The sequence below is a fragment of the Sphaerodactylus townsendi genome, linkage group LG08 (assembly GCF_021028975.2).
Source record: "Sphaerodactylus townsendi isolate TG3544 linkage group LG08, MPM_Stown_v2.3, whole genome shotgun sequence".
Lineage (NCBI taxonomy): Eukaryota > Metazoa > Chordata > Lepidosauria > Squamata > Sphaerodactylidae > Sphaerodactylus > Sphaerodactylus townsendi.
In genome coordinates this window covers 89,460,220-89,485,216 of record NC_059432.1, presented here as the reverse complement: position 1 = coordinate 89,485,216, position 24,997 = coordinate 89,460,220, and the positions used below count along the sequence as shown (strand labels likewise).

The window sequence follows — 24,997 nt, the reverse complement described above, 5'->3', positions numbered from 1 at the left end:
AAGATTGGTAGCCATAAATCGACTTCTCTTCCATAAATCTGTCCAAGCCCCTTTTAAAGCTATCCAGGTGAGTGGCCATCACCACCTCCTGTGGCAGCATATTCCAAACACCAATCCTGCGTTCGTGAAAGTGTTTTCGCTTTAGTAGTCGAATTCTTCCCCAGCATTTTCAATGGAATGCCCCTGGTTCCTGAAATATTGGTGAGAAGAGGAAAAATTTCGTCCTCTATCAAGCATTTTCTACCCATGCATAATTTTATAGACTGAAATCATATCCCGGCTCTGGCCTTCTCCTCTCAAACTAAAGAGTCCCGATACTTGCAGCCTCTCCTCTCATAGGAAGGTGCTCCAGTCCCTCAATCATCCTTTGTTGCCCTTCTCTGCACTTTTTCCTATCTCCTCAATATCCTTTGCTTTTTTGTGAATCACGTGACCAGAACTGAACCACAATTGCGCTCAAGTGCGGTGTTCGCTTCCCTGCTTTACTATAAAGGGAGCATGACAATCTTTGCAGTTTTATTCTCAATTCCTTTCCTAATTATCCCACAGCACAGAGTTTGCCTTTTTTTACAGCTGCCATGCATTGAGTTGACATTTCCATGGAACTATCCCTAAAGGCAGCCTAAATCCCTTTCCTGGTCTGTGACTGATAGCACTGAGCCTGTGGCGTGTATTGGATTTGTTTTGGATTTTTTTGCCCCTATGTGCATCACTTTACATGTTTTACTACATTGAACTGCATTTGCCATTTCTGGAGCCACTCAGCTAATTTGCTTATCAAGGTCAGCTTGGAGCTCTTCGCAATCCTTTGTGGTTCTCACCACCCTACATAATTTGGTATCACCTGCAAACTTAGCCCACCCGCAGCTTCACCACCCTACTTCCAGGTCATTTATGAATAGGTTAAAGAGCACACTGGTCCCAAAAGCAGGATCCTTGGGGGGACACCACTCCCGACATCTCTCCATTAGTGAGAACTTCCCATTTTACACCCACTCTTTGTTTTTCCTGTTTCTCAACCAGTTTTTTAATGAAATCCATAGGAGGACTTCCCCTCTTATTCCTTCATTGCTGAGTTTTTCTCAACAGTCTCTGGTGAGGAACTTTGTCAAAAGCCTTTTGGAAATCAAGTAGACCGTATCACGGTTCACCCCTGTCCCTTTCACATGCCTGTTTACACCCTCAAAGAACTCTAGTAAGTTTGTAGGGTGGGGATTTGCCTCTCTGCAAAAGCCATGCTGACTCTTTCTCAGCAGGTCTTGCTTTCTACATGTTTTATAATTTTATCTTTAATGATAGATTCTACCTAATTTACCAGGAACAGATGTCAAACTGACTGGCCTGTAATTTCCGAGGTCCCCTAGATCCTTTCTTAAAGATTGGTGTGACATTGGCCATCTTCCAGTCTTCAGGGATGGAGCCTGATTTCAGGGGATAAGTTGCGCATATTAAAGTGAGAAGAGTAGCAATTTCATGCTAGCGAGCTCTTCCCAAGAACTCTTGGAGTGAATGCAATCTGGGCCAGGGGATTTGGTAACATTTAGTTTATCAATGGCTGCCAGAACTTCTTCCTTGTCTACCACTATCTTTGCTAGTTCCTCGGATTCGCCTCCTAAGAAGCTTGGTTCAGGTGCAGGAATGTTCCTCACCTCCTCTTGGGTGAAGACAGATGCAAAGAATTCATTCAGCTTCTCTGCAATCTCCCTGCCATCTTTTAGCACACCTTTAAAGCCTTTGCTTGTGGCCGTCAAGCATAAGTTCACCAAGTATGAATCCTGCAACTACACTACTCATAGAGGAAAGAAGTATCTCCTTTTATCTGTCCTGAATCCATCAAGTTTGCCAGCTGTCCCTGAGTTCTAGTCTTTTGAAAGAGCAAGGAAAAGTTCTCTCTATCCACATTCTCTACCCCGTGCATAATTTCATAAATCCCTATAATGTCTCTCTTAATTTCTAAACTGAAAAAAACCAGACTCTCTCTTTTCCTCATTCCACCCGCTTTGCATATGAACTCATGCCTCATCAGATGCCTCAACTCTACTATTAGATAAGGAGAAATGTTATTCGGCTTTTTCAGCCCCAGGTGTACTTGGCTTTTTATATATACCGGGGTTGGGGGTGGAGGTTAAATCAGTAAAAGAAAAACAAAAAACACCCCAATAGGACTTTTTTTTGGGGGGGGGGGGGGGTTCTGTGATTTGCGTTTACTAAATCACCAAGGCTAATGAGTTCTACCTGAGCCAGTGGAGAGAGCAGCCAGTCAAAATCGACAATGTTGATGAAGTATTGATGGTCTGGTTCAGTATAAGGCAGCTTCTTGTGTCCAATTAGATGTCTTACTATAGAATGCAGATGGACCTGCTTAGTGTAGTCTGTAGGAAACAGGCAAATGCTCAGGAATTTAAAATAGCTCCTAATTAGAGAGCTACTAGGGAGAAGATTCACTGTAGCTGTTGTTAAGCATACTGCAGGAGATCAGAGACTATTTTTTCCCCTTACAAGGCATTTCAGCCAACATCTTTTTTTCAAAGATTTTCAGCACCTGGTAGAACAGCATATGAACATACGGACCAGTTCTGGGCCACAGAGTTAATGAACCATAATCTGAATGGAGTTAGCAGGAATGAAAATATTTTCACTAGCCTGTCATGTTGCTGCTATCTCACGCAGGGGGAAATTTGAGTCCCCTGCAGGCTTTATTGCCACTTTAGACAAGGTAACATGGTGATCTTAAGGAGCCACTGTGCACAGAACTGATTCATTCTTAAATGCAATTTGTCTGAGTAGCTAAGAAGTCGACCTGTCTAAGAAGAGAATCTTCGTTCCCATGCAAGATCTGCCTTTGTCAGCCAGGCCAAAGCACAAACACTTTGCTGAACATTTTCCAAGATGTACAATCCAAAATCCCTTTTGCAGACAAAAATCCACAAAATCCAAGCACTGCACCTGAACAAAATTTGAGTCCAGTAGAGAGCCTTAAAGGCCAACCCCCGTATTTCCAGATCCAAAGAATGAGGATCCTTTTTCATGGCACCTGGTATGCTTCATGACAGAACATGAGTATTTGGTATTCAGTGCTACACACATCACCAGCTGCTTCACTGAGATCTCTAAAAGCCCATGCCATTGGGCCGATCCTATTTTACAACATTTGTAAAGCATTCTCTTATATTAACTGCATGTTACATGCTCAAAAAGACAAGAGAACTTTGATGCTATTTTTTAAAGCAAAGAAGCTTTGAGAAGGAGACACCTTACAGGGGATAAATGGTTGGTAGGAGAGTATTTAACCCTTTTACTATTTCTGCACTCAAGGTCACCGTAGCTTATCATCCCCAGGAAAGCATGTGGGTTGGATTCATTCCCACTAATGCTCTCTTCCCATTCCAGAGTTCCCTCATGTCATTACTCAGATTCTTTATCTCCCAGAAGCAGTATTTTTATGGAGATCAGTGGGCTGCAGTAGAATGGGGGAAACAGGGAAGTTACATTGCACTGATGGAAAATTTAGTCTGGATCCAACCCCTTAATCTGGAACCAAACGCAAGGATCAGTTTTAAGTAAAAACAAAATGGCAGCAAGCCTAGGCAGTCCCCCCCTTCCCTCTGCTCCCTCTTTATTGCTACATGTTCTCTGCTCCAAGGCTGCTTTGTTGTGTAAACATGGTGCCAGGGAAAGGTTGCCTGCATTAGCATACATAATTAGCCCCCTTCACAGGTAGGTCACATCCCAATGTGCTACCCTGTTTCCCCAAAAATAAGACATCCCTGAGGAATAAAGGCGTAGTAGAGTTTTGCTGAAGGTGCTAAATATAAAACGTCGAAGTAAGACAGCAAAGTTTTTGTTTGGAAGCATGCCCGTTGACAGAGCATGCGGCTGTAGGTGGAAAAATAAGACATCCCCAGAAAATAAAACATAGCACATCTTTGGGAGCAAAAGTTGATATAAGACACTCTTATTTTCGGGGAAACACGATACTAACATACAGCTGACAAATGTACCACTGACACACAACTATGGTAATCTCCACCATGAGCTCCTGTGAGGAATGTACAGGAGACAGTGCTGCCTTTATGGCCAGGAAGCATTTGTAAGAGGCCTCACTGAAAAGAACTGTCAACTCCACGAGAAGGGTGCTATGAGAGTATACTGGCCCTCGGGAGACTTTTCTTTTTTGAAACATACTCGATTTCTCTCTAAGGCTGATTCCGCATGGGCCAAAAATGTGAAAATGGTGTGAAAATGGTGCAAAAGGGTTTTAAATGGTGTAAAGGGGTTTATACCGTTTTCACACTATTTTCATACCTCTGTTTTGGCCATGGGGAATCAGCCTAAGTTTCTGGTACTGGGTCTTTTTAAAAAATACTCATGGAGTCATAACAGAAATGTATGGATCTGTGGGAATTACTTCTTGGAAATCCATTCGAAAGTGATCTCCAGAAAACAAAAGTTACTTCAGAAGAAGTCTGCTATTTCCATTCCCTTGGTGGTGAGAGACTACAATATTCCCTGAGGCATGACTGGAAGGGGTGAGATCACCTAAGTTGTCTCCTTTAGTCCATGACTTGGTCCCTGTTCAGTAATCAAAGGAGTTCTGGTCATTTCAACAGAAGGTCTTTTTCCTGCTTCTGAACATGAGGGCACAGAGCGCATTGTCTACCAGAGGATTCCAAAATATGCCAGAGAGTGCACTGAGAGTCATAAGCTTCCCTCCCCCCCTCCCCCCCGCATACAGACCTCAAAGGGAAAAGTCATATTTCCTTCTTCAGGCAGAAACTGTCTCCTTATCAGTTCAGTATCACTCTTCATAACCTTCACACAACCATTTCAGAACCAGGGGTGAAAGATCTCTAGTACTTGACTCTCCATTAGGGAATAACCTTTAGCATTATCCCCTGGCATAATCTTTGAACTGTACAGGTATTGCATCAGGACCATGTCTTGTCTAATTTTTAATGTTTTAAATTTTAAAATAGTCTTGTCCTGCCTCTCTGAAGTTCAGAGTAGCTCACAATAATATTCACTTAAAAACACATTGAATACAAAATTAAAAACCAATGCAATTAAAAATGCAATTAAAACATTATAATTACCTCTCCTACTCTTTACCCCTTTTTCCAAAACACAACTCCACTAAAACGTATCTCATTTCCCTCTGTAGAGCTACCAAAAGTCCAGTTTGATAAGCCCAGCCTTTCCAAAAGCCAACAGAGTCAGAAGCTTCTAGATTTGTTCATGGCAATCCATTCTATAAATGCAACTGTGGAATGCAACTGTGGAATGAGTACTGAAAACTGAAAATATCTAGTTCACCAGATAAGCCTCCACAGCTCAAGTTCCATCCTCTCTCTGGCTGTCATCAACCATTCTTGTCTAATTAAATCTGTCACCTCAGTTATTGCTAGGGAATTTGCTCCTGCTGAGGTCCCATTTCTGAGGGGACGGCTGCTCTACCCCTGCAGATTCTAGAGCTGCTGTAAACAGAACACTGGCAGGCAGGGAACAGTCTTTCCTGGAAAGAGGATCCTCATAACAGCACCGTAAATGTGGCCTTGAGGAATATTGACCACGCTCAAGTGTGACATGCTTCTTTTTTTCATTCATGGTGGCATCCAAGCCAAGGCCATTTGTAGCCTTTCCCTGCTTTCAAACGAAGAGTTTTTTTTAAAAAAAATTATATCCATTTTAAATTATTTACATTTTGCCTGTCTGCCCTCACAAGGCAGCTAATAAATTACAACATACATAATAAAACCACATTTTGAAAGTATTAAACCAACAAAAAGAACTCATTACTATAGTCTGTTGCAGAAAAAGATGTTAGTATTTGTATGTTCCTCTGCCACAGAATTCAACATGCCGGACCTCCTTTGTGGTAGAATGCTCTGCCTAAGTTTTAGTGCCCTGCTCCCCCCACATCCATATAAAAGTTTGAAAGTAAAAATACATTTTGGCATTCAGCTTAATTATACAACATTGGCACCCAACTCAATTACACACCTTTACGCCTGGCTGGTCTTCCTCACATAAAAATGAATTCTCATATTTGCTTGGGACTATATTCTAATGCGGAAACATGCAATTTTCTCAGCTGCTGCACCTCAACTGACCATACTAATATCCTTTTCTGAGACAGAGTACAGAATAATTCAAACGGGAGCGAAAGTACCTACCAAGACATTTAAAACTACAATTAAAACATGCTGCATTCCTGCTTTTCTAGGCACTTTTGCCAGCATTGCAGTTTTAAAGTGTCCCTTTAGTGGCTCTCTGGACCACAGAACTGGAGCAATCCCCAGTGTCCTTCCAGTTAGCAGCTAGCTCAAAAGGAAATCTGATCCTTTGATGGGAGGATTCCTTAGGCTTAGCAGCACGTGAAGGTCTGCACCATTTTGCAATGCGTTTTAGAGCAGCTTCTTGACAGGATAACTCACTCTGCCTGCCTATTAGAGAGCCAGCGTGGTGTAGGGGCTAAGAGCAGTTGCACTCCAATCTGGAGAACTGGGTTTGATTCCCCGCTTTGCCACTTGAGCTGTGGAGGCTTATCTGGTGGACTCCAACACATGCCAGCAGGGTGTCACAGTTCATTGGAGCTCTCTCAGCCCCACCTACCTCACAGGGTGTAAGCCCCTTTGAGTCTCCTTATAAGAGAGAAAGGGGGATATAAATCCAACTCTTCTTCTTCTTCTTCTTCTTCTTCTTCTTCTTCTTCTTCTTCTTCTTCTTCTTCTTCTTCTTCTTCTTCTTCTTCTTCTTCTTCTTCTTCTTCTTCTTCTTCTTCTTCTTCTTCTTCTTCTTCTTGTTGATTGGGGGTACCACAGATTGAAAGCATGCAGAAATTGCTGTCCACTGGACATAGGAAACAAATTACTATGTGGGCCACATGGTAAAATGCATATCCAGAAAGCAGTGGAAAGCATTTTGCTCAAGAACATCAGTATAACATTGGAAGATGTTGGGGAATGCAAAGCTTCTCAACTGTGCACTGGGTAATGGAGACTGAATTGCCCAATGTTGGTAGATACCCCTTGCTTCTGATGTAGAAGTTTAGACTGCATGTGGTAGAGTCATTCTTGCAATGAGTTGTGATGGTTTGATCCTTGTAACCCTGAAGGCAACTAGCATTTGGTTTGTCCCTGTCCTGTTCACTTTCTCTTGCAGGCAGTGTCTTGGAGGAAATGTATTGGATAGTTACATTTTTAATGGATTTTTTTAAAAAAATATTCTACTGGTTTGGCTGTTTTATTGACTTTATTTATTATGCGATTCATTTTATTGACTTTATTGACTTGAGTGGTTGTGTTTTATTGTTTTGCTTGTCAGCTGCCTTGAGCAGGTTGGGGCAATTAGCATACAAATTTCCTCAATCAGTCAATCAATCACTAATCAGCATGTATGTTTGTATGTATTCTATTTTTAGGTCACCCTTCTCCCTATGGGCTCAGGGTGGCTTCCAGCGTAAAATAATATAATAAAATCAGTACGATATATATACAATCTACACTATCTCTGATAATTTAATCCAGATGGCATTTAAAATAACAATGTATTGTCGAAGGCTTTCATGAGTCCATGGCTGCTGTGTGGTTTCGGGCCTTGTAGTATTTCTTAGCGACTACTCTCCTGGCGAACATGCCATGGCAACAGCATCTTCAGAGGATCCTCTGAATGCCAGCCTAACACGTCTATGCAACCATACAACTCCAATGCAACTAAGTAAAAATAACGGATTAATTTTTTGCAACCAGTTCTCATATTACACCGTCATATCAATATGGGGAGAAGGAAATAAAAACACTGAAAGAAGGGCAAGTGGAAGGGCAACTACTTGTAACTACTTAATGCTACAAACCAGCTAGATGAAATACTGTTACTGCCTCAACCTTAGGCCGTCCTGGAACAGCTCCATCTTAAAGGTCCTGCAAAACTGTACCAAGTTCTGCAAGGTCCAGCTCTCCTCCATCAGAATATTCTACCAGGCCTCAGCTCCAGTATCTACTTAGGGATTGGTAAACCAGCCACACTGATCTATACTAGGCATCTATGTTTCACATATTCTTAACAGAAGTATTCTTTGTTCTCAGGAATACAGCTTCCTGTTTCTGGAATACAGCTTCCTGTTTGTGAACATGAGCAAATCTCCTGCAGTAATTGATCTGTGCAGTTACAAGGACCTTTCTTGAAGAAAATTGCTCCAGTGACTTTCTCCCTTTAGGAGGTTCTCATTTCTGTACTCAATGGGAAGGAGTTTGGGTTCTGGGGTCTTCAAAATTGACCCCTGCCAAGGGCCTTTGCTCTGCAGATGCTTAGGCTAGAGTTTTTCAGGAGCCATTCTGTAAGCATGCTGTCTGAAATGTTAAAGGCAGTCTTGTATCTTAGCATTAGGTCTATAGAGGCTCCCAGTTCACAGTGCTGAGCTGGGTCTCTGACTAATATGCCAAAGAAACTAGTCTATGCCTCTACACTCATTGCAGGACTGTTGCAAGAGCTGAAACTTAACACAGGGTTTCTTCCTAGGCTGAGAATATTCCTGAATGCAGCCTTTGCTAGTGTCTTCTTTGCTGTCTCTGCATACATATCAGACACATTGTACATTTCTAATGCAATGCAGTATTCTAGCAAATTAGAATCATTTTAATCATCCTCAGTTTTTGTAACCATTAAGTATAATCTTTATGCTCCCATTCTCGCCTAAGTTTAGCTCGGAGAGATATTTTAAAATGTACTATCATTTCTTTTTGATGCATAGTTGTAAGACTGGAAAAGCCTCTAGAGCAGAGGTAGTTGTGTGGTACTTCATGTGGAATTCCCTGAGCTGCAATAGGTAGGAGGTGAGCTTGCCTACCTTGCTTTCAACACAGCCCCAAGTCCTGCTCAAGAGCCAAAATACAGTTGACTCTGGTAGCTTTTACAATATCTCCTTCATGGTTTGAAATGTGAAAGTCCTCTGACTACTGTGGAACTCCAATATGCTGAGACTCTTCTGTACATGCAGAATAATGCATTTTCAATCCACTTTTGATGCACTTTGAACCTGGATTTTATTGTGCGGAATAGCAAAATCCACTTGAAAACAATTGTGAGATTGAATGTGCATTATTCTGCATGTGCAGAAGGGGCCAAAGTGCACACAGCCTCAGGATCAAATCCTGCCCTCCTGGGGAACACAGAATTCTTATAATCCCAGTAATCCAAGTCTTTATTAGGGATGCACTCCAAGAAATTTTTTGTTACAGCTTCAGATCCTGGATTTGGGGAGGACAGGCTTATTCCTGAAGTTTGGGCAGGGTAGTATCAGTTTGGGATTAAAATATGTACGGTTGGGCAGGGAGGTTTCTAGAATTTTCGGAGCATTACTTTCAATTGGGAAACCAATCTGAGATTCTGGTGCAGCTTAAAGCAGAAAGGACAACAGGGTTTGTTATTCTGGGAATCACAGTAACAACACAAAACAGGAATGTTCATGTATATTTTTGATTCAGAAATTTCAGGAGGTGCATCCCTAGTCCTCATGGTTGTCACAAGGGTAGATTACCCACTGGGCAGAGCTGTGCACTGGCAGCTGGAGCACATCACGGCAAGAAATCTTGTTCCAGTGTGCTTCCTCTTGCCTCACCTGTGCCTCTCGCTTTTCCCATGGAAAGTAAGAGCACTTCTGGCATAACTTTTGTGCCAGAGTGGAGCAAAGGCTGGGCAGAGCCAGTCATGGGTAATAAACCAAAGTCTTTGTGTCTGGTGAATCAGCCCTTTGTCAGGGGGGATTGTATTAGGTGTTTGAGATGCATTCCTACCTCATTGTAACTACTTAACGCTACAAATCATATGCTGCTAAAAGATGTGTAACCAACCAACAAAGCAAGTTGTTGGAAAAGAAGCTAGATGGCTTTACATCTCCTAAAAAGATGGTACCCCATTCTGTGGGAATCCATTACACATTCTACAGGATATATCAGAACTTAATTTGTACCCAAACATGCCTCACAATCCTCTGCACCATGTAGGGGTTCTGTGGCAGAAACACAGAGGGTCTTCTCCTGATGCTGGTGTCAGAAGTGTTTCTCTTTCTCTCTGAAGGGGAAATATCATACATTATATATAGGGGAAAGAAGGTAAAAGGTGGGGAGGGTAGATAAGGGGAAGGTACAAAGGGAATTATACATTTCTGGGATTGGTAATATGATTGGGAGATAGAGAAGAAAAGATAGAAATGTATGTACAGAATTTCATTATGACGAAGATTATAAGCCTGTACTTGTTTATCTTTATACTAATTGTTAAGTTTGAAAATCAATCAATAAAATTATACAAAAAAGAAGTGTTTCTTGAAAGTAGAATGTTTAAAAACCACTGCACGATATCGCATATTGGACATCAGCGACTATATATTGTGGCACCCCATTCTGAAATAAGGCACAATATCAACTTTCAGGGATCAATTACTGAAGCAAATATCACTGTGTATGAAATGCAGATAGAAACTATTTAGCAAACGGCTTGAGAACTCAGCATGTAGCAAGAGAATATTCATTTTGAAAATTTGCTAATGAGAATCTGAAGGACAAAATTTGAAGAAAGATCATTTTAGCTGAAATTATATGATGACCCCCACCCATTTCCATGAACAAATATATTCTCTATATAGAAACATACACAATGCAGTACAGCTCAAGAAATGTAATGTGGTGTAAGCCCAACCACTTTTAATTGCTACATAGATTCTCACATTTTAGGGGTAGCTCTAAAGGATTTTGCTATTGCCACCAGTAGGAAGTCGTTTGCTCCTCTTAGTGTTAGTAGCATTTTCTCCTTTTAAGTCTAAATCTGAGTTTGGCTCTGGAGAGACTCTTAAAACTTATCTTATATACACAATGTCCTCTCTCTGTTTCCTCCTCTCTGCTCAGTTTTGCGTCACGCGCATTCATTCTCTCACTCCTTCTATGCCTTTATATAAAACTCCTGACAGAACTGCATTAGTTCAAAAACTGCCTACCAGACGTAGGAGGCAAACTACTGTGAAAGAAAATGAAATGTTAAAATGAAGCATTAAAAAAGCATGTTGCAAAACATCCAGGCCGAGATAGTCTGAAGACTAAAAAGAGAGGAGGGATTTATCTTTAGTAGGGAATAACAGCACAGTCAGATGCATAAAGTCTATGCGTTTTGAGGGACTTTATGATTGCTTATCATTTTTGAGGTGCCTGATAAAATTTATTCTGAAGTCGCGGTTCAAAAAACGGCAATCATAAGTCAATATATTATGAGGCCAATTTTGAAACTCCCAGAAAGCTTTAAATAGGTGTTGCAACCATCTGCAAATTCCTTTAAATGTCATCTTGTTATATTTGATTCAATTATTGAAGTCCTCCTTCCTGTTAAATCATTCTTTGTAACATAATAGTAATATGCATCAGTATGCCATGCACTGTACAAAATAGCAATGAGTAGAAACTCTATTCCCTGCTTTGAGGTGCTTACAATCAAAAACATTATTCTAAAGAGCATTTAATTTTCTAACTGATGGTAAACCAACTAAAGGGCACTCTAGGTGGGCTGCTCTTGAAGTCAGTCTTGAAACTTCAACAGGTTCAGAAGGCCACGGTCTGATTATCGTTAGGGCTGGTTGATATGAATGACCATGCCATGTTTACTTTTTAAAAAGCTGCTTCGACTGCTAACTGGTTTCAATCCAAAGTGCTTCTTATAACCTTCGTATAGCCAAAGGTCCCTCCCTTCCGCACATGCAGAATAATGCACTTTCAATCCACCTTCAGTGCACTTTGCAGCTGGATTTTACTGTGCGGAATAGTAAAATCCACTTGCAAACAATTGTGGAAGGAAGTGCATAGTTCTGCATATGCAGAAGGGGCCAAAGTGTTTCTAATGACCTTTAAAGTCCTTTATCACTCAGGACCCCACATATCTGAACTATTTCTCTTCATATGTTCCCATTTAGAGTCCTCTGGTTGCCACCTTCTGGGTGTTCCCCTGCTACATGTCTTTGTTTGCCTCCTCCTATTCCACTCCTCAGTAGTGGCCCCCAGTTTATGAAAAAAGGAAGTGAGGAGGCTGCCTTGCTTTAAGGAGATTCTTGGGCAGTCCAATCCAGAGCCCCAGGTGGCTGGGGACAGTACCATGCAGTGCCATCCCCAGTGCCTCCAGAGGGCTTTCTGGAAGTGCAGGGAATGAGGAAAACCCCCAAAATCCCAGCTGCTGGAAAAAACCCCATAGGGCTGAAGGCTCAGGCCGCTGTTCACTTCCCTCCAACCTAGAGTGAAAGTCAATTAATTATGGGGCTGGCAGCAGCACAGAGTGGTGCAGCAGCCACACACTGGCATGTTTGCCCCCCTGTGGGGGTAGGTTCCCTGGCGAAGGCAAATCCACCAGTTAAGGCCTTGCAATGCCGCCGTGGGATGATTCCCTTCCCCCCAAAAAAATCTGGATTGGGCAGTAAGTCCTTTTGATTTGCTAGAGCATATAATGGAGTTTGAGTTACGGACATTTTCTGGGATTTTAACAGGGTTTTTTAAGACATTGATTTCCACTGTAGTTTTCATTATGAACTATTTTATCCACCTTGAGCCACAAAAAGAAAGCAGGGATACTTCAGTAAATAAATAAAAACCAAAGAGAAAGGAGGACAAATAAGAACTTTCAATGACAACAAAGGTTCAATACAAACTTTCATTGTCAGCTTCTAGTATCCCACCTTGGATTCACAATAAGCTTCCTCACCTGAATTGACTCTTGACCCAATATTTACTGTATTTATGACCTGTCTTTTTTTCAAAAGAAAATCCAGCAAAACTATATCCCCTCTCCCCTCACCTGAACATTGCAAAACAGGGAAAACCGTGGGAAACCCCCCCCCCCTTCTTTATTGGCCCCAAATGGCAAAAAGCTACTCCCACAATATTGCAGGGAAAGCAGGTGGGTCAGTAGCAGTCAGCAAAAGTCTGCAAGGAAGGGATGAGGCTTGCTTATATAGCCCTTCATTATGCCTTCCCATTGGGCAGCTACTATTTATTCAACCAATCACTGCCTTGTGCCTCATTTGAAGAGGGACCAGGGCAAATTCTCAGCTTTATAGCTTATTTTAAAAACTTTTATACTGGTAAAAGGACATATTAGTAGATCTTCTTTTACCACTGTATTCCTGCCACACAATTTCTTTTTAGTAAAAACAATGGTTGCTCAGGGGAGATGGGTTTTTTTAAGGGTATGTGGCCAATATATGAATTAAGGCAACTTCCAATGCACTGCTAAGCCAAATTACTCCCTTCAGAACCCATTGACTGCAGCAGACATAGACAATGTAACCTTGCTAAGGAATAGGATTGGACTGTCAGATCTCATCCAGGGACAGGATTGGATTGTCAGATGAGTTGCCACTTCTTAGTCTTGCAATCAACTCTGACCAAAAGCAACGCTTATCGCGCGGAGTGCAAAAGGAACCAAGGCAAAGAGAAGCCACCCATGGCCAAAGGTTACTTAAAACGAAGTAGAATCTGACTGCACAGGCACAGACTGCAAGTGAGGCGATTCCATGCTCAACCAGCAAGCTATTTCAAGGACCCAACCATGACTATGGGAGATACCTGCAGGGGGTTGAGCCAGATGACCCCTGAGGTTCCTTACAGCTCTATATTTCTATGTTTCTCTACAATCCAGAAATTTTGGTTTGCCAGCCAAGAGCTACAAGGATAGCTTAGTTACCAAGGGTGGACCTGTCCATGGTCCTGTACCACAAGATCTGTATTGTTCAGCTGCAAACCAGCTTGTCCTTGCATTCAAGTTGAACCTTGAGTAAAAACACTCATGTGATCCAGTAAGGATCTTCAACTTTTGTGTAAACAAGGTGTTAGATCACAGTAAGTTTGACTGGTGAATATCTCCAGTCACCACTGATTTTATATGAAAATCAGGCTTTTGATATTATCATGCTGCCGAAGTTGTGACTGTTAACATTAGTAATAAAAGGGTAATCTGAAAAACCTGCAACTGTATCCTAATTATTATGACAGTGTACACCATGCATTGCTCAGGAGCATCCAAACACAGCAAATGTGTCAATCCTTTGTATTTGTTTGTTTTAAAACATTTATCCCCAAATGGCTTTACAAATCTATGGTGAGACCACACATGGAATATTGTGTACAGTTCTGGTCACTACACCGAAAAAGAAGGATATTGTAGAGCTTGAAAGGGTGCATAAAAGAACAGCCAAATGATCAGGAGGTAGAGCAGCTGCCAGATCTCAGTTAAAATACTTTGAGCTATTTAGCATAGAAAAAAGGAGAGTTAGGGAGATATGATAGAAGTTTATAAAATTACGCATGGTATGGAGAGAGTGGACAAGTGCTCTCCCACAATATTGGAACTCAGGGTCATCCACTGAAGCCGAAGGATGGGAGATTCTGGACAGACAAAAGGAAATATTTCTTCAAACCACACACTGTTACTTTGTGGAACTCACTGCCACAGGATGTGGTGATGGCCACCAATTTGGAGGGCTTTATAAGAGAAGTGGACACATTCATGGAGGCCTGGGCTATCAATGACTACAAATTACACTGGACATCTACTCCCTCCACTTTCAGTGGTAGTATTCTGGAGAGCACAGGCATGCTGCTGCTGTTGCAGACTTCCTGTTTGTGGGCTTTCTAGAGGTAGTTAGTTGGTCTTTGTGTGAACAAAATGCTGGACTACATAGGCCTTAGGTCTGATCCAGCATGGCTTTTCTTATGTTCCTATGTCTATTATCCAGTGCAGACTAGGTGAGCAAAATGGAAGGGGAGAGACTGGGGGACAGAATGCAGGAACACTGGTCAGAGATTAAATGCATCTACCAGGACTGGACAAACCCTCTGCTACGAAACTTTGTAGAAATACACACAAACACATGAAATTGCATTATACTGTGTCTGACCACGACTCTGTCTAGGCCCGTGGTGGTGAACCTTTGGCACTCCAGATGTTATGGACTACAATTCCCATTAGTCCCTTCCAGCATGGCCAATTGGCCATGCTGGCAGGGGCTGATGGGAATTGTAGCCCATAACATCTGGAGTGCCAAAGGTTCGCCACCACTGGTCTAGGCTGACATTGTCTCCTATGAAAGGCATTGGCTGTTCAGGGTCTCAAGAACAGATTTTTCATGTTATCTACTGTCTGATATGTTTAATGGACATACTGGGGATCGAACCTGGGACTGTTGACATGCAAAGCAGATGTTCTAACACTGAGAAACACTCCTCCTGCAGTAATCGGAAAGGACCTGGCTTGCTTGCGTTACATTTGTCCAACCCAACTGTGGGGATCTCTCACCTGAATTCCTTCTTCTATTAGCCAACAAAACAAAAATATCAAATGTACAATATCAGCACTATGTACAATATCAGCACTAAATAAATTTTATGCAGTACTCCTGTACAATATTATTCATGTGAAATTGTCCACTTTACAGAGATGACAGACACATTCCCCAGATACCAAGTTTCTTGATCTGAGGTTGCAAATGCCTTAGCAGACCAAATGCTTGGGAGCAACAGCAGCAGAAGGCCATTGCTTTCACATCCTGCATGTGAGCTCCCAAAGGCACCTGGTGGGCCACTGCGAGTAGCAGAATGCTGGACTAGATGGACTCTGATCTGATCCAACAGGCTCTTTCTTATGTTCTTATGTTCTCTTTGCAGTCAATGTCTACAGATTACAGAATCTAACTGTACTTCACTGGCATTAGGCTTACTGGGATAGCTGCGTGGTGAAGTGGTTAAGAGCATGCGGACCAGGTTTGATTCCCCACTCCTCCACCTGAGTGCCAGAGGCTTATCTGGTGGACTAGACGTATTTCCACGCTCCTACATTCCTGCTGGGTGACCTTGGGCTAGTCACAGTTCTTTGGAACTCTCTCAGCCCCACCTGCCTCACAAGGTGTCTGTTTGGGGAGAGAAAGGGAAAGGAACTTGTAAACCACCTTGAGTCTCCTTACAGGAGAGAAAGATGGGGTAAAAATCCAAACCACTACTACTACTCCTCTTCTTCTTCTGAATCTATATCGCTCTTACTAACCTGTGTAAGAACTTTCAGTATGCATGCTTGATTTGCAAGGAGTGAATCTCCTGCTGTTATGTTATTTGCTATACCAGAATGATAATCCAGGATACAATAAACCAATTGCAGTCAGTTCTGGAAAAGGGATTTAGATATACAAATGCTACATGATTAAAGTTGAAGATTAGGTAACACGGCAGGAGAACAGTGTGGAAGAATCCAGTATTTGCCATGCCGCTGTTTCTAAGTGAATCTCCCCTCCTTAACTTTTCCTGTATAAACCATGGCAGAGCTATGATTTAACTTTATTATTCATAGTCTGATTACATTTTTACAGAAAGTATTGGTAATTTAATAGAGAAGATGGCTTTTTTTGTAAATTAAGCAATGCAGAATAATGCACTTTCAATCCACTTTGCAGCTGTGTGGAATAGCAAAATTCACTTGCAAACAATTGTGAATGTGGATTGAAAGTGCATTATTTTGCATGTGCGGAAGGGGCCACTGACTCTGTTTAGGACTGTACTGCTAGTCTGAATCCAACCCATTAACTCATGAAACATTGTTAAAGAGTTGTTTTACTACCTTTGCCTGTTCACGCTAAAAAATTGCTATATCCTTTGGTCATTTATCGATAACTAATATTTTATGGCCGGGTAACCAAAACAGACTTTTTGTAAATCACACAATGAGTCCTGCAATTTGAACCCCTGATTCCTGGATGCAAACTCCAGCCCCTCTACTCATCAGATAGCCCCACAAAAGTTTCAGTAGCTTTTATGACTAGTAATGGACACCAAAACATAGTTAAACCCTCTGAATCTACTGGCTTCAACAGAATCATGTCTCTCTGCTCAGGAGCCAACTGTTAAGTTACAACTTTGCTAGGATTGCACTATGAAAGTTAGAATGTAACTTATCAAAAAAAGAAGAGATTTAAAGACCAATTACACCCTTCTAAGATGACTGGCTTCAATGGACTTAGAAAGATATAACTCTGCTTAGGAGATCACCTGCAAATGAACAAGTGGTAGAACGGACCCATTCAGACGTTAATGTGCTAGATTGATTGAACCTTCTTAATCTATCGAACACCTATGCTGTAGTAAATTCTTCATCAAGGTTGTCAACTCAGCAATAGTCTTTAAAATATCACCTTCTTAGTTTTTCTTTGTGAAAGGGATAGTTTAGTGCAATGAATGAAGTTTTCTAGGAACAGGCTTCTATGTCCCTTAAAGTAAATCCTTTCCTTATCCCTATAGAGTCCATCCAATTAGGATCCTGAGAGTGGTAATTAGAATACAAATGAGCACCTCACTTAGTTTAACGGTTGCTGATCTCTCCCTCTCTCCCCGCCCACCCCCCATTCTATCCAGCAGGTGCCTTGAGATACAAACTTTCTTCCAAGCACAGTTTGGAGCATCATTTGTTCCAAGTCATAAATCTAACACGATTTCCATCAAACACTCCTTTGAATGCCACTCACATGGTTATTCTGTAAGATACCAAGTACCAAACCCTGTCAACATCAAATATATAAGACTGCAAAAAAAACCCCCACAAAACAAAATAACACCAGAGTTTCTCTCTACAAAAAGCTTTGAACTTTCATTTCTACAAAAGGATTCTTTCTTTCTTTCTTTCTTTCTTTCTTTCTTTCTTTCTTTCTTTCTTTCTTTCTTTCTTTCTTTCTTTCTTTCTTTCTTTCTTTCTTTCTTTCTTTCTTTCTTTCTTTTGGCTTTGTTTTTGGCATAAGGGACCTTTGTTAGAAGATGACTTTTTAGAGCTACAGAAAAAAGACACGGAAACCCCGTGCAGTATAAATATTTCACACATACCTATATTTCATGCCAGTCAGCTTGGCAGTGGACTCTTTTAAGGAAATATGGTGCTGAGGGGTAAATGTTCCCAAACTGCGAGCAATAATTGCCACCGTCCGAAATTTGGCCCGAGCTGCATTGACTGCATTTGGGTTCGTGGTGTTCTGTTTGCTCATAAGTCTGTCTTCTCCATTCCGATTCTTGAGGTTATGCTCCGTGCAAGCGATGGAGACTTGCATTGTTCCTTCACTTAGCCTTTCTGTATACAACAGAGAACTTCCACAGGACCAGAGACTTGGACTGCGGTGAGCTAAAGGTGGTCAGTCCTTAATGCAGCTCTTCACAGCTATGCTCCGGCAGAAGTACCTGGACCTGGTTCAGGGCAGAAGTGACTAAGACAGCCCCTGATGATACCAGGAGAGAGACAAGCCAAAGAAAAACTAAAAGAGCAGACCACTGGCTCTTGCAAAGCAAAATTCCTTTTGCCAAGGGTTCCCCCAGTACTTAGACAGAATCATCCATTCAGTCAGGAATGCAAGACCTGCATCTTTGCAGTTAACCCAAAGCAACACAGCATCCACTCTGTCTTAACGCTGGCTTGCCTCTCTGGCTGCTGGATTTAAATCAATGCAGGCATACTGCACGATGCGTCTCGAACACCCTCTGGACCATGAAATGCTGAACAGGCAAAGCTCAAAAGCCCAAGGAGCATCTAGTCACAAGCAAGTCTCAGAAGACCAAGAATATCCATATAGAGTTTGTCAGCATCTGCAGGGGGGAAAAACTATGCCTCATCCAGATCCCCTGCTCTTTTTTCCTTCCTGGCAACTCAATAGCCTGGCAGAGGGAAACGCTGTGCTGATATCGGCGATGCAGCTGTACAGCGAACCGTAAGGCGCTCCCTTTAAGAAGCCTGGAGAAAGTATGATCGGCTTGCTCAATTTGCTTCCTTTGTGTGCAGCATAAAGGGAGGCACTTCAATGGACTCCAGCAATCCCAACAATTGGCAGCGCGGCTAAACGAACAGAAGACTTCTCATCCCGACTGGACAAATTGATGCTAAAGCGTGCTAACGATTCTAAGTGGGAGAAGCACTATTCTACCATGCGCTGTCAAATTAACTCGTTGATCCCTTGAGTGTGGCACGCTAAACCCCAGCCTTCAAGCCCTGGCACATCGTCAGCAGCGCCGGGGTTAATCTCTGCTCTGCACAAACGCGTTCCCTGCTAAATGCAGATCCCTTTGCCTGCTTTTAGTCTGAAATTTTGCAACTTGCCATAAATCATATCGGAACTCAGGACTTAGAGGAAGGGTGGCAAACGGGGCTCGGATTCACAATTCAGGCACATGGGAGGTGTAGGAAAAAAAATCTCTTTTAAAACTCTGCATTCTCTGGCTCCCTGCCGCACGTGTGCAGCAGCCGCCAGGCACAATGCTCAGCTTTCGGTATGCCCACCACAATTGCTCTTGGGGGGGAAAACAAAGCTTTCCAAAACGCTTGCTGTGATATGGAAGCAGCTCTGTGCAAACTAATGCTCAGTTGTCTTGTAGGTTGTAACCCCGCAGGCAAAGTTGTTCATTTTTAATGCAATCCTTGTACGATGCCAGAACTTCAGATGTTTTATAAATAATAAAATATAATTTTCTCACTGGGCAACATTATGGAAAAGCTCTTTGGAACTGGACCCAGAAAGCTGCATCCTTGCGCAGTTTTCTCCTGTAATGCGGTGTGGCCGACAGAAATTAACACTCCCTTCAGTCCTTGCCACCCAACTTAACTCCAGAAGCACATGGCAAGGTTGACTCATGGATATTGTGTTTGAATAAGACAAAAAGATGGGGCTTTGGCTCATTCTGATTTCCCCTCTGGGCTTGTGCCAGAGGTGGGATCCAAAAATTTTAGTAACAGGTTCCCATGGTGGTGGGATTCAAACTGTGGCATAGCGCCAATGGGGCAGGGCAGGGCATGACGGGGCATAGCCAGGCATTCCGGGGGTGGGGCATTCCTGGGCGGGGCTGTGACAAGAACGCAGCTGCTGCGCCGGTCCTTGGGCGGGAAATGAATGCACGCAGGCGCAGGCTGCCACACACACCGGTGCACCTCCTGCTAGACTGCTTCCAGTTCTGCGCGCTACTGCTGAGAGGAGGGGCGTAACTAAGGCAAAAATCACGTTGCAAAATCACCAATTAGTAACCCCCTCTTGGCGCACACAAATAATTAGTAACCTACTCTCGGGAACCTGTGAGAACCTGTTGGATCCCACCTCTGGCTTGTGCTGACCAGGACATTTTGAAAACTGCTGGTGGCTACGGAGTCTGCATGGCCAAATTACCATTTTAAAGCAGGCAGAGCCTCCCTTACATGAGATGTGGGGCCTTCTTTCCAGAGGCATGCTCCAGGACAGACTTTCAAACTTGGCGGACAGATGTGCCAGGCTGTTCCTGTTAAGTGGCAGCCTTTGTGTGAATATAAACACGAAGCCCCTGACCTTTCTGCAGAGATCGGTAAGATGGGTGTTAGTTCTGCAGGGTGTGAAAAGATAGGAAATGCACCCCTCAAAGCCACCTCATTGCAAGTTTGGAGGGGCATATTATTACCATTGCAGAATGATCTAAAACAGGTTTTTGCTTTTTGTTGTGGTTGGTTTATTTGTTGGAGATTACCACAATTACGCCTGCAAAGGATGAACTAAACTTTAATGAGTAGTATAAAAGTTAAAGAGTACTAAATACTTTTTAAAAAAGTAGTTTGTTAAAAGTTAAAGAGTACTAAATACTTTTTTAAAAAGTAGTTTGCTTGTCTGTGGATAGCCACCTCAAGCAGCTTTTTATTTATTTTTGGCCCTGCTTATGAGGTTGCTTAGCATAATTATTAACACACTCCTAATGGACAATTCCAACAGAAAGGAAGAAACCATGAAAATGAACAAAACCTGGCTACCAGTGTTGAAAAACACTAGAGTCAAGACAGTGACTAATCAGCTCCACATAAACACAGGATGACTATAGACAGTAAACCATCTAAGGGAACAAAGGCCAGGCTACTTCTATTCAGATGCCCTCACCTATTGACCTTGCTATCTTCATTGTTACTCACATGCTAATGGGTGGATCCCACTCAACACATGTAAATCTAGCTTGCTAATTGCACCCTTTACTTGTTAACAGACAATGGTTCTTCCCCCCACCCTGGATACTCCAACAGGTATATATACTCCACTTGCTTTCCTACTATCAGATCCTCTGAAGATGCCAGCCACAGATGCAGGTGAAATGTCAGAAGATAATGCTGCTAGAACGCGACCTTACAGCTCGGAAACCACACAGCATCCCAGTGATTCCGGCCGTGAAAGCCTTCGACAATACACTCCTAATACTTTCATGTGTCACTCAGTTACACAACATAATTGGCCCCAGGCCCAGTTTTGTGACACATTAATCCAACAAACACTGAGAGAAGTGTATGTTTGGTACTGAAAGACAAGTTGTCTTCTTTCTTCCACAGAAGTGTTGTCCCCCGGTCCCAAAACCCTATCTCCAGCTTCCTTGAATATCATAAAATACATCCAAGAAACCTGGACCAATGCCAGGTCTGAACTAGTTTGATCACATCTGCCCCAAAATAAAGGGGCATTTTTGTTAAGGAGGGAGTTTTTCTCCATGAACTCCCTAAATGTTCAAAAGAGGCAGCAACCAAATACCAAATTCATCAGTAATGTGAGATGCCCAGTCAACCAAACACCTCTGATACCGTTACTCATCCAGCAGAACAATTCTGACAGAATGCCTGAGGAGATAACTTTTGAAGGAGTCAGCCCCGTCAGATAAATGCAGAAAAAAACTGTAATGAAGGACTTGTTGAGAGTGCTGAAGAGTGGGAGGATCTAACAGCAGGCACTTTGAAGATAGCGCTGAGACACCAAGAAGCAGGCAGTTGCTAGACATTTTGGAGAGCTACGGAATAGTTAGAGAGTCAGTGTGGTTCAATGGATGAGAGTGGCATACTCCAATCTGGAGAAGTAAATTTGATTCCCCACTCTGCCACATGAAGCCTGTTGGGTGACCTTGGGCCAGTCATAGTTCTCTCAGAACTCTGTCAGCCCACACAGAGGGAAGCAATGGCAAACCACCTCCAACTGTCTCTTGGCTTGAAAACCCTACAAGGCCACCGTAAGTCAGCTGTGACTTGACAGCACTGTTCATTACCAAGAAATAGTTATGGATGAATGACATGAGAAGCATCTGGATATGTAAAACTGCCTTATACTACCTCAGAACATGACCTCTGAACTCAGTAGAATCTGTAGGTTGTCCAAGGTTCAGAACAAAACACATCTCTTCCCAGTGCTTGCTAAATGAGCCTTTGCTGAACCTTGTGCCTTCTGAACAGTGTCGATTGGCTCTACCACAGTGGTCTTCAGCTCTTCCAGACTTAGGACTCACTGAGATACAAGCACGTGATAGGTAATAATGTGATATCAGAACTATGAGACAGGAAGAAAGGGGCAAGATTACAACCTCACCTGCTTCAACGGTAGGCCTTTTGGGCAGCAGTCCAAGAGAACCGGGGTCAAGAAACGTGGTCTAAACACCAGGAAAGAACTGGGAATGAGGAGCAAGCCAAGGATAAGAAAAGCTCAGGATGAATTCTGCCCACAACTGAGTGATTTTGCCAGTGGCCCCTCTCAGCAATCGTGCAAATAGAAACAAAAGACATGGCATCCTTGACCCTGTGCATGTACCTTAGCAACAGGTCCCGTCTCCCTTTTAAAATAAAAACTTATAAAAATAAATTTAGAAAAGTAATTAAAAATGTCAACTCTATAGAGGATCATGACCCCTGTCTACAACCCACTTCAACCTATGAGTTGAAAACCACCACTATACGTAGCCTGAGTGGCAGTTTCTGTTGTGAGTATTTCAGCATCAAGCAAGGCTGTGTGCTACGTACTCCAAAATCCAAATGTTACTGTACACCACATTCTGCGCCAGAGAAAACGCATCTGTCGCTTATGTACATCATGTAAATAAAGCCAATTTGCATTATCTTATAATTAGCATGGGACAGAGCAGAGAGCTCGGCAGCATGCAAATTCATCACCCTGAAACTCTGCAAATCTTACAGTGGCTGCTTCTCGAAGGCAGTGCAAAAACCGTGACAATGGGAACATGACAGTGGAAACAGCAAAGGGCATGAAAAGGAATGGAGACAGTGTCTACAGGCCTCATCTTCACTCTGCCTGCTTTGCTGCCAGTCCAGCCCTGCTCCTTCCTGTCACAGTTGGCCATTGTGTCGGCCCTCCACAGCGCCTCCCCTTGAAAGCCTTTTAAAGATTCTTTCCTCCTCATTTTCCCAGCTGCACTGGAGTACAGCAGCATAGCTGAGTAAAGAAGTGGAGCCCTACCCTCCCTAGGTTGCTATGGTGGAGTGTCCAGATGGAATCACTGCTCACAGCTTGCTCACAGTTTCCTCATGCTTCAGAGAAAATGAGGTTTACATGTTCTTCAGAGCAAAGGAGACAAATAAGGAAGCCAACCAACGTACTGTATGTGCTTATAGGGCATGACATCACCTGGAGGACGAGAATTGGTTTTTATACCCTGCTTTTCTCTACTGTAAGGAATCTCAAAGAGGCTTACAATCGTCTTCCCTTCCTCTCCCCATAACAGACACCTCATAGGTAGGTGGGGCTGAGAGAATTCCAAGAGAACTGTGACTAGCCCAAAGTCACCCAGAAGGCTTCACGTGGCTGAAAATCAAAAGATGGATGTCCCCCCTTTACTACAGGCCCTTCCTGCTGTCCATGGTAGGAGGGAGGAATTGCCCTGTGGAAACACTTTGTAGAAAGTTCTACATTTGATCATTTTACTAGATGCTGCTCATATATCCGAAAGCCTTTCATCATCATCATGTTTTTAACATAAATTTTTTATTTGTACTTCAAAACCTTTCTAACACACACACAAAATAAAATTCACCAGGACTTCCAGTTCCTTATGCACTGAATATTAACTCTTAAAAAACAATTTTTAGCACTTGGTCATTAAGCATCAGATAACATTAAATCTTTATCACTGTCTCACTTTTCTCTGTTGGTTATTATTTTAATAATCCTTAACTTTCAAAACCACTAGCCAATAATCTGTTTTCCTGTTTTGTCTAAATACTCTATCAATTTTCTTAGAGTAGCGAAGTTGGCCATCTCTGCCAACTCTAATACCGTCATCCACTACTCTACAATTGTAGGCTCAGCTGAAGTTTTCCATTTCTACATGTAAAGTATTCTTGCCACTGTTGTCATATATAGAAACAAAGTTCCATGCTTTCTTTCCACATATCTATCCATAAGTTAGCTTATCATCATCTTCTTAAGAACTAGAAACTTGCTCGACTTTTTAAAATAAAACTGGAAATTCCCAGGATGTTCAATAGGGTACCTTGAACAAAATCATAGAATATATGCAGAACAGAATTTCAGAAATGGCTCCTTAAGGCCTAGGGCCGTGGTGGCGAACCTTTGGCATTCCAGATGTTATGGACTACAATTTCCATCAGCTCCTGCCAGCATGGCCAATTGTAGGGGCTGATGGGAATTGTAGTCCATAACATCTGGAGTGCCAAAGGTTCACCACCACTGGCCTAGAGTGACCAACTCAAAGGGGTAATTGGGACACAAGAAGAGCTCATGCTTATAAACAGAGGAGGAGCACTCATGGGGACATGTGGGATCCCATGTCCCCGGGCACATGCCAGCTGGTCACGTGGGGGACAGAGAATCGCCCCCACACCCCTCCCCTTGGCTCTGTCCCACCAGGCTGCTCCATCACCGGGTGCCCCTCGGTCCAGGCTACTCGAGGAGTGGCCTGCAGCAGGCTCTCGCCAGCTAAGGTAAGTGGGGTGCAGGGGGGGTGCTGGGGGAGCGGGGAGGCAGCCAGTGCAGGTGTTTCCCTGGGCTCCATCTCCCCCCCCCCCGCCCCTGCTTATCAATCTACTTAAAAAATAACCACCAGAATTACAGCACATACTTATTCTATTGTTAGTGGGGATTCAGAAGCACAAAGGGTATTTGCATCTGCAATCCCCGCTGTTCAGAACAGGATTAGAGTAGAATCTCAGTGGTGCGGAA

The 24,997-nt window shown here is 42.7% G+C and overlaps 1 protein-coding gene across 2 annotated transcripts in view; it reads right to left on the bottom strand.

Annotated features, from left to right (window-relative positions):
• KCNAB1 (potassium voltage-gated channel subfamily A regulatory beta subunit 1) overlaps positions 1 to 24,997 on the bottom strand; it is a 217,851-nt gene that overhangs the window by 155,202 nt on the left and 37,652 nt on the right. Inside the window, exon 1 of one of the 2 annotated variants that reach the window (XM_048505136.1) lies at positions 17,889 to 19,131. The exons of the other annotated variant lie outside the window; for it this stretch is intronic. Within the exon in view, the coding sequence (XP_048361093.1) occupies positions 17,889 to 18,109 (221 nt within the window). The 5' untranslated portion in view covers positions 18,110 to 19,131. Of the gene's footprint in view, positions 1 to 17,888; positions 19,132 to 24,997 lie in introns of those variants that run through there. 2 annotated transcript variants of the gene reach the window in all.